The sequence below is a fragment of the Oncorhynchus keta genome, chromosome 8, assembly GCF_023373465.1.
Source record: "Oncorhynchus keta strain PuntledgeMale-10-30-2019 chromosome 8, Oket_V2, whole genome shotgun sequence".
Taxonomy (NCBI): domain Eukaryota; kingdom Metazoa; phylum Chordata; class Actinopteri; order Salmoniformes; family Salmonidae; genus Oncorhynchus; species Oncorhynchus keta.
Window position 1 is genome coordinate 22,421,182 of NC_068428.1, and position 13,239 is coordinate 22,434,420.

A 13,239-nucleotide genomic window follows, 5' to 3' on the forward strand; every position below is an offset into this window, starting at 1 on the left:
CATGTGCTGTCAAACTGTCAAAACTTTTTCACAGGGATACATTGTAACAATTAAATGATTATATTGAAATATCATGGCACTAACCAATTCTTATTTGAATCTAATTTGACATACAATTAAATGCTATTCACTGATCTTTCTGTATGATAAATACAATTTCAAAATAAAAGACAACATACCTAAATGTTTTAAAATAAATTATTATTATTATTATTAGAAGTATACGTAGTAGTAGCGGTAGTTTTATGTTATTATTAGGCCTTACTATTATTGTTGTTAGTATTATTATACGTTTGATTATTATTATTGTTTTTTTAGCTTGGCCAAGGCTACTAGGGAAAGGAGAGTCCTGACCTGGATCTACAAACTCACACAACTAACTTGTCATATACATAGTCTATAGGCCTGCTTGTCTTGGGAGAACCATTGGACTGAGCCCACTATCTTTCCGGTTTCTTACTACCGGTAGGCTACAGGAATCTTGCTCCCCGGGCTCTGGAGTCAATTCAGCTATTTACCCGCTATAAAGAAATGTCCTATTTTTGTTGACTGGATATACACAATTGGGATTGACTGTCGCGGATTTTTTCGCACTCAACCATTTTAGCTGTCTCTCTCAGGTTTGAGGTTAAAGGGCATCTCGTATTTAGTGATGTATTAAAATTTGTTCTGCGACGACTCGCCCCAAGAAGTGCCTTGTTTTCGCCCAGTTGAGCTGCGAGGAAATGTCTGGCTGAGGATTTGTAACCCACGAAAACCTTGGCCCGTTTTGTAATGATAGATTAATGCACCGACAATGGCAAACAAGGTAGGATGACATCTTTACAGAAGTGTTTTTTTTTCTTAAAGCTGGCGATCTATCCATTTTGAATTGTTTTAGCACCAGAGTTAGTCGGAGAAGGAGAATATCGGGGCTGTGAGAGTTATATTTTCAGTCTGGCGCTCACCTCGAAATTGGTTACATTTGTGAACTATTTCCCCGGTATGACAGGGGAGAAGACATTTTATTTTCTCTGTTGTTCGTACTTCAAAATGGCTTAGGAACGCTTTTATATGAACATGGAAAATATGTATCATTAAAAAGTGTCTTGTGACATTTTATTACCCTTCCAGTGCGGGTCATTTCTTTACGCTAAGAACTCTGGGAAGTGTAGTGCTTTGAGCACAGAACTTTGTGGCAGAGGGTGAAAATGTTAAACGCTATGGTGTTAACTTATTGATACGCATAAAAGCCCACTAAAGATAACTAAGGTACCAAGCTACTAACATTGCACTATGCAGGGTACTATGTAATCTATAGCTGTTATTATTATGTGCAAAATGCTACGATGAGGCTAGGCGTGAAATAGACTGGCTTGGAATGAAAGGGAAAGGCCCATTCGTTCTATGAAGGATTCCTCCTCTAACATTCTATAATGGACCATCCTAGAATTCTATGGAGGTGTACGTTGTAAAAAAGATGCTGTCTTTTGAGTTAATCTCTGGTGATTTCGCTTGAGACTGCATGCTTCCTTTTGGGGTAGCGTTTGAAGGACAGAATTGAAATTGATTTCACATTCTAAGGAATCTTGACTATGTGGTTCCGCCTTTCTATGGAGTATTCAACTGAAACATGTCAGACATTCCTGTACTTTTATCATCAGCAAGAGTATGTAGGCTACACGAGGGCCACATCAAGAGTATGTAGGCTACACGAGGGCCACATCAAATAGATCCTATTAAGTTCTGCATTCCTTTTTATGGTCTGTCCAGACGTTCCAAAGAATGTTGGCTATTTGCTTCCACCCTCTCTCTCATTGTAATCCATTCTATGAATCATTAGGAATGTTGTATTAGCCAACGCTCTTCTCTTCCATCAGCTTCAGTGTGTAGCCTAGCTGTAGATCCAGACACTGAGCTAAAGAGCACCCAAAAGTCTTCTGACAACTTGCATTTCTGCCAAAACTGACTGACTCACTCTGTCTATGGTATCATTCTTTCTTCCTCCCCCTCTCTGTCCCCCGTCTTCTCCCGGCCTAGTGGAAGCTGGCTGGGAGGCTAACATTAAAATAGACCTCTATTCAGAGGCTGAAGGTGCTAAGCAGACAGACAGGCAGACAGACAGACAAGCAGACAGACAGAGACAGAGACAGACAGGGGCATTTCCATGGAAAAGGACCCGTGAGTACCAACATGTGAAATTCATAGGAGCATATCAAATTGGGTGTCAAATGAAAGTATATATTTTTGGGAAATTAAGGCATAGATATGTTTTTCAACCATTTTACATCCTAAAAATTAGGTATAAGAAAGGCTTTGATTTCTGGAAAAAAACAGATGGAAAAGGGGTCTTAGAAAACATATACCAGAAAGTCTTAAAGGGTATCAGAAATAGATAAAGACCGCTGTCAACTAATATCAACACTTATATTTCGTTTTGGAGAAATTCCTTACCTTCTGTAAAATTAAGACATCTTGCCTTGTGCCTTTAAATTCCGTTACCAAAAACCCACATACTGTATCTTTAAAATATTTTCTAATTTCATGCCCTTATGAAGAGGGACGATAATGAAATTTCATAGAACTAGCAAATACAGTGTCTTCAGAAAGTATTCACACCCCTTGACTTTTTCCACATTTTGTTGTTACACATTCTGAATGTAAAATTGATTAAATTTAGATGTATTTTGTCACTGGCCTACACAAGACCAGGGAAGTTTTCTAATGCTTCACGAAGAAGGGCAACTTCAAACATTGAATATCCCTTTGAGCATGGTGAAGTTATTAATTACACTTTGGATGGTGTATCAATACACCCAGTCACTACAACGATGCAGGCATCATTCCTAATTCAGTTGCCGGAGAGGAAGGAAACCGCTCAGGGATTTCGCTATGAGGTCAATGGTGACTTTAAAACAGTTACAGGGTTTAATGGCTGTGATAGGAGAAAACTGAGGATGGATCAACAACATTGTAGTTATTCCACAATAGTAACCTAATTCACAGAGTGAAAAGGAGGCATGTACAGAATAAAAATATTCCAAAACATGCATCATGTTTGCAACAGGGCACTAAAGTAAAATTGTAAAAAAGGTGGAAAAAGCTATTCAAAAAGCTATTCAAGCTATTTTCAAGCATAGTGGTGGCTGCATCATGTTATGGGTATGCTTGTAATTGTTTAGGACTGGGGGGTGTTTCAGGATAAAAAAAGAAACAGAAGGGAGCTCAGCACAGGCAAAATCCAATAGGAAAGCCTGGTTCAGGGTGCTTTCCACCAGCCACTGGGAGATGTGCGCCAAATCTACACTGGAGTTGCTTACCAAGAAGACAGTGAATGTTCCTGATTGGCCGAGTTACAGTTTTTCCTTAAATCTACTTCAAAATCTATTGCAAGACATAAATGGTTGTCTAGCAATGACCAGCAACCAATTTGACAGCGCTTGAAAAATGAAAATAATAATGTGAAATGTTGCACAATCCAGGTATTGAAAGCTATTAGACTTACACAGAAAGACTCACAACTGTAATCGCTACCAAAGGTGCTTCTACAAAGTATTGCCTGAGCTGTGCATGCTTATATGAATGAGATATTCTGTATTCCATCTTCAATACATTTGCTAACATTTTTTAAAACATGTTTTCACTTTGTCATTATGGGCTATTGTGTGTGTATATTGGTGAAAAACTCAAATGTAATCAATTTTGAGTTCAGAATGTAACACAACAAAATGTGGAATCAAGTCAAGAGGTAGGAACACTTCTTGGCACACCCATCCCGTTTGCGGGATCATTTTCGTCAACATTCGCTGAATTGCAGAGCGCCAAATTCAAATGAAATTACTGAAAATATTACATTTTCATGAAATCACAAGTGCAATATAGCAAAACACAGTTTAGCTTGTTGTTAATCCACCTGGCGTGTCAGATTTCAAAAAAGCTTTTCGGCGAAAGCAAACCAAGCGTTTTATGTAAGGACATCTCTCTCAGCAGACAAAACATTACAAACAGCTAGCAGCAAAGTAGATTGGTCATGAAAGTCAGAAAAGCAATAAAATGAATCGTTTACCTTTTATCTTCGGATGTTTGCACTCACGAGACTCCCAGTTACACAATAAATGTTCCTTTTGTTCCATAAAGATTATTTTTATATCCAAAACACCTCCATTTGGTTGGCGCGTTATGTTCAGAAATCCACAGGCTCGAGCGGTCACGATGGGGCAGACGAAAATTCCAAATAGTATCCGTAAAGTTTGTAGAAATATGTCAAACGTTTTTTATAATCAATCCTCAGGTTGTTTTTACAATAAATAATCGATAATATTTGAACCGGACCGTAGCTTTTTCAATAGGAGAGAGAGAGAGAAAATGTCTGCTCCAAGCTGTTGGCGCATGCAAAACTCTGCTGGCACCCAGCCATCCACTGACGTGATGTGATTGTTCTTGCTCATTTTTCAGAATAAAAGGCTGAAACTATGTCTAAAGACTGTTCAGACCATGTCGAAGCTATAGGAAAAGGAATCTGGTTGATATCCCTTTTAAATGGAGCGAAGGCAGGCAATGGAACAGGGAGCTTTCAAAATAGAAGGCACTTCCTTGTTGAATTTTCCTTAGGTTTTCGCCTGCAATATCAGTTCTGTTATACTCACAGACAACATTTTGACAGTTTTGGAAACTTTAGAGTGTTTTCTATCCTAATCTGACAATTGTATGCATATTCTAGTTTCTGGGCCTGAGAAATAGGCAGTTTCATTTGGGTATGTTTTTCATCCAAACATCAAAATACTGCCCCCTACACTCAACAGGTTAATGAAGGCACTGGTTAAAGGCACTGTTAATGAAGGCACTGGTAGACCTACCAATGAGTTATAGTAATTTTACTCCTCTTTGTTTGAATGATTAAGTGATTCATTACTAAATTGTTAATGGAATTACCAAAAAATCAGTAACGGAATTACTGCAACGGAAGTTGCTACAATGGGAAATCATGATAGTCACAAACCACAGTTGGGTTACCTGCTACTGTCCTCCCTTCCACTGGCATACTGTTCAGCTCATAATTGTTTTCTTTGAAGAATCTCCAATACAGCACCAGTCGAAAGTTTGGACACACCTACTCATTCAAGGGTTTTTATTTAATGTCTACATTGTAGAATAATAGTGAAGACATCAACTATGAAATAACACATGGAATCATGTAGTAACCAAAAAACTGTTAAACAAATCAAAACGTATCTATTTAAGATTCTTCAAAGTAGCCACCCTTTGCACACTCTTGGTATTCTCTCAACCAGCTTCATGAGGTAGTCACCTGGAATGCATTTCAATTAAGTGTGCCTTGTTAATTTGTGGAATTTCTTCCCTTAATGCGTTTGAGCCAACAGTTGTGTTGTGACAAGTTAGAGGTGGTATACAGAAGATAGCACTATTTGGTAAAAGACCAAGTCCATATTATGGAAAGAACAGCTCAAATAAGCAAAGAGAAATAACAGTCCATCATTACTTTAAGACATGAAGGTCAGTCAATCCAGAACATTTCAAGAACTTTGAACGTTTCTTCAAGTGCAGTCGCAAAAAGCTTTCAAGTGCAATGATTAAACTGGCTCTCATGAGGACCACCACAGGAAAGGAAGACCCAGAATTACCTCTGCTGCAGAGGATAAGTTCGTTAGAGTTACCAGCCTCAGAAATTGCAGCCCAAATAAATGCTTCACAGAATTGAGGAAACAGACACATCTCAACATCAAATGTTCAGAGGAGACTGTGAATCAGGCCTTCATGGTCAAATTGCTGCGAAGAAACCACTACTTAAGGACATCAATAAGAAGAGACTTGCTTGGGCCAAGAAACATTAGCAATGGACCATAGACCGGTAGAAATCTGTCCTTTGGTCTGATGACTAAAAAATCTCAAATTTGGGTTCCAACCACCGTGTCTTTGTGAGATGCAGAGTAGGTGAACGGATGATCTCTGCATGTGTGGTTCCCACCGTGAAGCATGGTGGAGGAGGTGTGGGGGTGCTTTGCTGGTGACACTGTCAGTGATTTATTTAGAATTCAAGGCACACGTAACCTGCATGGCTCCAAAGCATTCTGCAGAAATACGACATCCCATCTGGTTTGCACTTAGTGGGACTATCATTTGTTTTTCTACAGGACAATGACCCAACACACCTCCAGGCTATGTACGGGCTATTTGACCAAGAAGGAGGGTGATGGAGCTCTGCATCAGATGACCTGGCCTCCACTATCACCCAACCTCAACCCAATTGAGAGAGTTTGGAATGAGTTGTACTGCAGAGTGAAGGAAAAGCAGCCAACAAGTGCTCAGCATATGTGGGAACTCCTTCAAGACTGTTGGAAAAGCATTCCAGGTGAAGCTGGTTGAGAGAATGACAAGTGTGCAAAGCTGTCATCAGGGCAAAGGGTGGCTACTTTGAAGAATCTAAAATATATTTTCATTTAACACTTTTTTTGTTTACTACGTGTGGGCGTCACTACAGTCCCTGGTTCGATTCCAGGCTGTATCACAACCGGCCGAGATTGGGAGTTCCATAGCCCCAATTGGCCCAATTGTTGGGGTTAGTTGTTAGGGTTAGGGTCATTGTAAATAAGAATTTGTTCTTAACTGACTTGCCTTTTTAAATAAAGGTTAAATAAATAAATAACATGATTCCAATTGTGTTATTTCATAGTTTTGATGTCTTCACTGTTATTCTACAATGTAGAAAATAGTAAAAAATAAAGAAAAACCCTTCAATGAGTAGGTGTGTCCAAACTTTTGACTGGTACTGTATGTTTCACAAGTTTGGACAGTACAGTGAGTAGAGTACAGTATTGAGTACAATACTGTCAGTAGAGCACTGTCGAGTACTGTACAATTTTGCTTTTACACCTGCATTGTTTGCTGTTTGGGGTTTTAGGCTGGGTTTCTGTACAGCACTTTGAGATATCAGCTGATGTACGAAGGGCTATATAAATAAATTTGATTTGATTTTGATTTACAATAGTGAGTAGGGCACCACAATATAGTGTAGTAGAGCACAGTAGAGTACAGTCCGATGTGGTATAGTACAGTATATTGGACTGTATTGAACTATGCTCTACTTTACTGTACTGAACTCTACCCTACTCTGCTGTACTGTATTGTATCGTACTGCACTGTACTCTCCTGTGCTCCGCTGCACTGGGCTGTGATGTCCAAAGTTACACATCAGGGACCCATGATGTAATTCTGTTACCGTAATTCTGTTGCAGGGTGTAAATCCACTTCACTTACTGTAGTTCAATAACCAAAATATATATATTTTTTACTCAAGGTGCCATGTCATTGCTGACACACAATTCTTTCTGCAGACATCTTTGTATCTTAATTTAGAATACATAAAACATCTGGTCCCATTAACCTGATGTAGATTTTCCCGTAATTCCATTACCAAAGATTGCATTGGCACAGTTCTTTTTTTAATTTAATTTTTCTACATTTTCTGTTGAAGTTATTAAATTGTTGAACTTTGGAATCAATGTTTTAAATTTTTTTTTTGGTAAATTTTAAAGTGAAAATACTGAGTCAAAGTCTAATTCCGTTACCGTGGAATTGCCCACAGACATTGCTTCAGTCTGTCTAATCGATACGCTAGCTGCCCAAGCACTGACGTAGCTCTGTGAATTCTACACCATTATGACAGTAGCATTCCCTCTTCTGTCCGGGACTCTCATCCCCTCTTTTATCTTCTGTACATAGCATAGGCCAGGAGGTTTCCCTGACCATGTGACCTAACCAGGACCTAACTCTTGGCCCTAGCTATGGCTTCCTACCTCTCCCAGAGGCCTTTCATACTGAAATGCTACAATGTTCTTTGAAGTTACTGCTGTAGCCTTGGGCTAATCAATAGACCAATCTGTGCAGAGGTCAAGCTGAGCTGTCTAAAAATGGCATCAGTGAAGAAGTGAACGAGGTTCATCTTGGAGTGATATGATCACTTGTTTCTCTCTCACTTCCCTCTTAGAGAGGCGTAGAGGGAATTGGGGGGGGGGGTTACTGTTTCTCGAAGGAGCCCCTTGTCAAGAACACTGTTCCCACTGTCAGATCCCTCCCTGCACACGCGCTTATTTCTATGGGCACAAGCTCTGTTTATCTCACAAACTGTTCACACCCCTCTTGTTGGCGGAGAGAACATTTAGCAGGTTTAAAGCTTATTTCCTTTAATTCTACATATTTTGTCATGCGGTGCATAGAAAATGTTTCCATTTTTAAGATAACTCTGCACATTTTGCCAAGTCTAATGTGTATTCATGTGATGTTTGAGTGACTCAAACATTACAACAATCTATGGGAAAAACATCATAGCTAAATAACATTAACATGGGCTTGTTGATCTGGACATTTCTGACAAGTTATAAATATCTATAAATGTTTAAGTATGTAATGACTGACATGACAAGAGGAACTGATGATGCACTACCCCATTTCTAAATGACACCTTGTGCTTTCTACTATTACAACTTTCAAGAGTAAGTTTATAACCCCCCACACACACACACACACACGCACACACACAGTTTGAGAACCACTGATCTAGTGAACTGAGTCACTAGGGTGAGTTGAGGCCGTCGGAATGGGCCTATCAGGGTTCAAGCTCTGTGTTTGAGATGTATATACAGGTGCTGAGGTTGAGTCCGCACAGCAGAAGTCCTTGGCAGCAGAAGTAGTTTAGCTTGTTTGAGGTTGAGATTTCCTCACTCCACTCCTCAGCAGATAAACGATGATGTGTGTCTGTGTTTGGCCTGATTGGCCTGGCCCTGATTGTGTTGACTCTTGTTGTGTTTCTCTCAGGCACAGGTTTTGTATGACTTCACTGCTGAGCCTGGAAACAATGAGCTGACCGTGAGAGAGGGAGAGACAGTCACTATCACCAATCAGGTGAGCATGTGACTGACCCCCCCCCCCTTCATTACCCCGTTTCTCTCTTTCTTTTCCTATCGTTACCCATCTCTTTTTCTATCGCTGTCTTTCTCTTCCACATATCTCTCTATCTGTCTCTATTTTTGTCCTCATACAGTATCTTTTTCTCTCAAACTCCCTTTCTCTCGTGCTCGCTCTTACCCCCCCATCTAACTTTCTCTCATTTTCCCCCTCACACCACACTATGCACATCATCAGTTCTGTGTGCATTTATGTGAGTATAAAAGTATCATGTCTTGCTGGCTCAACTGTATTCTGTGTCCTGTTTACAGCCCTGTAAAGTCACATGATCAATATCTCACATGATCACATAGACAATAAAAGCTCCTCTCTGTAGTGTAATGAGCCAACGTGATGTCACTACTATCATGCGGGAACGGCAGTTCAAAGGTCACTGCAGTGACTAACTGTTTCATCATCAAATCTGTCATCAGCCAATCACGTCATATCATGACACTCTCTTCTCACAAAGCCAATCACAGTCTCTCTTATTGGTGTGTTTTGTTTCAGGGTGTTGGAGGAGGCTGGATAGAAGCACAGAATTCCAGAGGAGAGGTTGGACTAGTGCCAGAAGACTACATTGAGGTTAGGGAGTGGCTTGGAGTGTTGTCGATGGAACTGGCTTCATTTACACTTTATATCAATGTCTTATTCCTTCTCATATATTGTTTCACCGTTTTTAAAATCTTAATTGTATGTATAATGTATAATTTACTTTTCTTTTTCTTTTTTTACCAGTTGTTTTCGCCTTGTAGCCTGAACCTGTTAGTAGTGTACCTACAGTGTTACTACACATGGATAAGCAGCTTGTGTCGTGTTACTGGGATTGTCAATGGGAATGGGCTCAGGGTTGTGGAAAGGGGTCAAGGAAAAGGCAGCACTCGCCAAGTTTCTCTGCTTTTGGGAAACCAGGACAGGATATACCTCCTTCGGGACTGGGGGTTGTATCACTATGTTTATGTAATGCAGTGGTGTAGGGACCCTTCTGAGTAGTGTGTTTCTGTGATACAGTATCAACTTCAGTATGGCGTGAGTCACTCTGTGGTCTTCTTAAAGCCAAGACAGAGATGTGAGTTCTGTCCAGTCAGTCGATGGCAGAGAGAGGAGAGGTCTGCTAAACAGTTTAGTCTTACTCCAAACAGCACCGAGTAGTCACAGATCACGCTGTGTGTGTGTGTGTGTGTGTTTGGAGGACCAGTAAAAACTCATCACCCTAACTGCTCAGTGCTTACTTTCTTTATTCACAAGATGGAAGTGCGTGTTTGTTACTATAGGGCAGACTCCCACCAGCTATTTGACCCTTAGTTACCTCCCCAGCTGTCCTAGATAGTTTTGGTTCCACACAGGGTCATAATATTCCCATTGACAACTGATATCCACATGCTGTTATTGTTCTCTTCAGTGAAAACAGCAGGACTAAAGTTCACTGTGTCTCTAAAGCAAGTGGATTCTATCTCCGTACACCAGGCTACAATCTCGGGGGGAGGTGTATACAAAACAGGGCTACTTCTGCTGAGTAAAGAGTTAGTTAGGATTTAATTTTGTTCATCAGTGTATGGCTACTCAATTAGTTTCACTATACCATTTCAGTGGCCTCCCAGGTGGTTAGCCACTCAACCTTCTGTAAATCAACCATAACTTGAGTTTAGAACTTGAAGGTGTAAAATGTGGTTGTTTGTAAATATGTTTGTCTCTCTCTGTGTCTCTCCTTTGTCGCTTCTCTTCTGTCTGCAGCTCCCAGGAGGAGGGGGAAATATAGGACATGTAGCTGCCCCAGTATCTGCCCACGCCCCAGACCTATCATTCTTTGACGCCTTCGCTGCCCCAGCCAACAACACCACTCAGAACCAGGTAGCACACTGAAGAAGTAATGACATGTTTATCCACAGTGAGAAAATATTTAATTTCAAATAGGAGCTAATGTCTTTTAAATCATCATAATTGTGGTGTAACCTCATGTCTCTGTCTGCCTCTGGGTTTTATATCATACTTCCCTTGTCTCTTCTCCTCTGCTTTTACATGTGACTCGCCCCTTACTAATTCTTATCACTCTATACTAGTCCCTCCCTGCTACAGTGGCCTCTGTGCCAAGCTAGACCACAATGCACTGCTCCCAACGATACCATGGTGGTGTGACGTTTTGAGTGAAAGAGATAGCAGAGTGCAGAATTGAGGGATGACCTCAGTCTTTTATTCATCTAATGAATATTATTCTACCCATCCGAACCTTTGAAATGAAGAAGGAAGAGCAGCTGCCGTAACTATTTCTGCACGGTTGTGGGTTTTAAATGATCCCTGTTTTTAGATATTGGTCTTAGGACTCAGCAAAAGACAGGGGGTTACATTGTGTGATTGTGTATGTATTGAAAAATACAATGGAATGTGAGTATGAGTGAATGGGAACTACAGTGCCTTGCAAAAGTATTCGCATCTCTTCGATTTAATTTTGTTGCAAAGTTGGATGAAAATGTATTTAATTTCCATTTTGTTGTCAATAATCTACACAAAATACTCATGTCAAAGTGGAAGAAAAATTATATATATTTTTTGTAAATTAATAAAATAACTCAAATATAGTCATTGCATAAGTATTCAGCTCCCTCAGCCCATACATGTTAGAATCCCCTTTGGCAGCCATTACAGCTTTAAGTCTCCTTGGAGCTTTACACACCTGGATTGTGCAATATTTGCCTATTATTATTTTAAGATTCTTCAAGCTCTGTCAAGCTGTAGGGGGTCATGGCTAGACAGCAATTTTCAGGTCTTGCCATAGTATTTCTAGCAGATTTAAGTAAAAACTTGGTAAGTAACTACTGTGTAGATATGGCCTTGTGTTGTAGGTTATTGTCCTTCTGAAAGGTGACCTCCTCGCCCAGTGTCTAGTGGAAAGCAGACTGAAGCAGGTTTTGCTTTAGGATTTTGCATGTGCTTAGCCCCATCCCGTTTATTTTAATCCTGGAAAAACTCCCCAGTATTTGCTGATGTCAAGCATACTCATACCATGATGCAGCCACCACCATGCTTGAAAATAAGGAGGCAGTTACTCAGTGATGTGTGGTGTTGGATTTGCCCAAAGGCCAAAACATGTATTCGTTTGCCATGTTTAATTTTCACTATTACTTTAGTGCCTTGTTGCATACAATATGCATGTTTTGGAATATATTTATTTAGTATGTTTGTGTTCTTCTTTTCACCCTTGTCATTTAGGTCATTTATTGTGGAGTCACTACAATGTTGATCTATCCTCAGGTTTCTCCCATCAGTCATTGTATCTGTTTTAAAATCACCAATGGCCTCATGGTATCATTCCCTGAGCAGTTTCCTTCCTGCTCAGTTCAGAAGGATGACTGACTATCTTTGAGGTGTCTGGGTGGTTTAATACATAATGCACAGCATAATTATTCATTATACAACAGGTGGTTCGAATACTGAATGCTGATTGGTTAAAACCACATTCCAGCCGGTGTCTGTTCCACAAGTTACCACTGGCTAGATCTATGACTTTAAAATGCCTATTTACTCTTCCATCTGACTGCGCAATCCAGTGTCTCATCAGCCCAGCCAGGCAATTTATAAACTTGATTTCCACTATAAATAGCATCTAGACATTCTCACATTTATTTTAGACTAACATTTAGTTTTGAACAGCAGAGATTTGTATAACCTTGCTGTCTGTCTCTCTGACATTTGCAACATTGTTTCAATATTCCAATTCGATCTCCAGCTGTTCCATAGTAAATGAGTCGGGACGAGAGAGAGAGAGGCAGGCAGTGTTTCTCAGCCAGTCGAAATCATGAATCAGCTGACATAATTTTTATGGATATATACAAAGAAATGTAAATTGATAAAAGGTAGAACATAAACAAAGGTCAGCTGGTTTGTGGTCTTTCCAGCTAAGTTTGAAGTTATTGTGTTAGGTGTGTTGTTGGCTAGCTCCTCTGAACTAATCGATTGCAGAGGCCATGGGGATGGTACAGTCCAAGAAGAAGGGGAGTGTGGCTAAGATGCACATCTCTGTCCAGAATGCGCTCTCTCCGCCAATTATGTACTCAGTATATTATTCCAGTCTTTTGCTGTTCGCATTGTCGGAGTGGACACGTTGTTTCCAGAGTGCACAACCTATGCTACACTTGTGAGAAACATTTTTTGGGTCATTTCATTCCACTTCCAAGTTGTCAATTTAGTCATTGTCTTTTGTTTGGAGCACTCCCGTCAATGTTGATTACCCATAGAACTAGGCCTATAGGCTACCTGGCCTGCGCACTGATGTAGGCATATAAATGTGCCAATGTGCCACCA

General features: G+C 40.1%; 1 protein-coding gene across 5 annotated transcripts in view; it reads left to right on the forward strand.

Annotated features, from left to right (window-relative positions):
* The first annotated feature begins 376 nt into the window (after nt 1-376).
* The window catches only part of snx9b (sorting nexin 9b), a 29,927-nt gene continuing 17,064 nt past the window's right edge, over nt 377-13,239 (forward strand). For 2 of the 5 annotated variants that reach the window (XM_035763585.2, XM_035763586.2), the window contains exons 1-4: nt 379-808; nt 8,812-8,898; nt 9,451-9,525; nt 10,675-10,791. In XM_035763585.2, the coding sequence (XP_035619478.1) occupies nt 797-808; nt 8,812-8,898; nt 9,451-9,525; nt 10,675-10,791 (291 nt within the window). In that variant the 5' untranslated portion in view covers nt 379-796. Of the gene's footprint in view, nt 809-8,811; nt 8,899-9,450; nt 9,526-10,674; nt 10,792-13,239 lie in introns of all 5 variants that reach the window. The other 3 variants (XM_052523848.1, XM_035763587.2, XM_035763588.2) reach the window with 3 other exon arrangements.